The sequence below is a fragment of the Halyomorpha halys genome, unplaced genomic scaffold (assembly GCF_000696795.3).
Source record: "Halyomorpha halys isolate HHAL.00 unplaced genomic scaffold, Hhal_1.1 Scaffold1500.1, whole genome shotgun sequence".
Lineage (NCBI taxonomy): Eukaryota > Metazoa > Arthropoda > Insecta > Hemiptera > Pentatomidae > Halyomorpha > Halyomorpha halys.
In genome coordinates this window covers 75,737-77,601 of record NW_027111788.1, presented here as the reverse complement: position 1 = coordinate 77,601, position 1,865 = coordinate 75,737, and the positions used below count along the sequence as shown (strand labels likewise).

The 1,865-nt window shown below is 38.0% G+C and overlaps 1 protein-coding gene across 1 annotated transcript; it reads right to left on the bottom strand.

The window, feature by feature from the left end:
- Positions 1–950: 950 nt before the first annotated feature.
- LOC136796325 (uncharacterized) lies at positions 951–1,797 on the bottom strand (the record flags this gene model as incomplete). The annotated part of the gene is given in 1 exon segment (XM_067049781.1): positions 951–1,797. A coding segment is annotated over 1 exon segment (727 nt), but the record flags the coding sequence as incomplete, so codon positions are not given.
- Between the last annotated feature and the right edge of the window lie 68 nt (positions 1,798–1,865).

Sequence of the window (1,865 nt, the reverse complement as noted above, 5' to 3'; positions counted from 1 at the left end):
TAGAAATGCTATTGGAGTTCTATCAATGGGTAGATTCTCAACAAGTCGATATGATGTCATTGTAAAACTAACATAAAATTTACTTGTTGTGTATATTTTAATACATTTATGTAATATTAATAAATAAATTTAAATAAGCACAGTATTTACACCATTTATCCTAACAATTTTATAGTAAATTTAAATGATTCTGAAGAGTTGTTAAATCGTCCTAAGAAATTGTAGTTGGCATCTACCAAAAATATTAGTGTTATCTACGTAAGTTGCGGATAGTGTATCTGTGGAATGTCGAAAGTTAATATGGAGTACAGAAGACAAGAATAAATTAATGTTTTAGACTAATATAGGTAAATTGAGTACAGAGTTGGGCAATTATGAAAGTAGCAGCTAAAATTGCCATGGATACGATATTTATTTATCAATGGTTCATTCATGAATAAGGGTCGTATCCATGGCAATATTAGCTATTAGTTTCAACTATAGCTAATATTGCCATGGATACGATATTTATTTATCAATGGTTCATTCATGAATAAGGGTCGTATCCATGGTAACTTTAGCTATTAGTTTCAACTATAGCTAATTTTTGCCTATCTCTTAAATATAATTATATTAAGTATATTTCAAGGTTATGTTGATTTTTATATATATATTTTTTTTTTTGTTACCTATAGAAAAAAGTTTTAACAGTGAGTTAGAACACGTTCGTTATGGATTCATCAGTGCCAGGATCCTCTATTAAGATATATTCTTGATGTTAACTTCGTAACTCTATTACATATATATATGTATATATCTTGCACTGGAAGCTGGGAGTGTAATGTAGCGTAGAGATGTACTTGAAAGTATTTTCAGGTTAGTATAAAACACAAGTGTAGCTAAGATTGTTAGTAATATCCATGCAATAAATATCTCTTCGTTACTGAATGGATTTGTTATTGAAGACCAACTCGTAACAGAACGATATATTTTTTCTTTAATAATAATATTTTATATAAGTACATATAATACAAATTGTATTGAAATAAGACTATATCACCGATTCCCAACGTTTGGGAATCATTGCAAAATTACTCTTCTTCCTCCTCTTCGTCTTCTTCTTCTTCGATCGCATCTTCGTCCTCTTCGATTCCTGATATGATGTCCTCCTCGGTGTAGGGGGATGGTGACCTGTTCATTTGGGCCGGAGAAGGTATAACAGGCTTTCTAGGAGGTTCGACACCCGCCCGCCAAGCAGGTATTTCGGGTCCTTCGATGACGTTAGGTTCGAACTGCGGAGTCCTCGCCTTCCTCCAAGGAGCCGACGAAGGGGACTCGGGTATCTGGGGGGTGGTCGGTTTGGACGGTTCAGGTTGTGGTCTAGGCTGTTCCGGCCTAAGGGAAGGTTCTGTCGGTTTGGAAGACTGTCCGGGGAAATCAGAGGGCCTTGATGGAAGGACTGCCGGCTTTGGAGGTTCGGGTTTGGTCGGAGTCGGCGGTTTGGGAGATTCTGGTCTCGTCGCTGGTTTGGGAGGTTCCGGCCTCAGTGGCTCAGGTCGAGTTGGAGTGACTGGCTTCGGGGGTTCCGCGGGTTTTGGGGTTTCAACGGGTTTTGGTGGTTCCGCAGGTTTTGTAGGTACGATGGGTTTCGGAGTTTCCGCTGGTTTTGGAGGTTGCACAGGTTTAGGGGGTTCGACAGGCTTTGAAGGTTCTGTCTTTGGTTTGGAGGGCTCAGGTTCCGGCTTAGCAGGTTCAATGCTACCACCTGGCGCATCAGCAGCTTCACTCCTCTTAAACAGCTTTAGGATTAACGGCTTCCTTCAAAAACAAAAAAAAAATAAATAAATAAAAATAAATAAATATAATAAATTAAAAGTGTTATAATA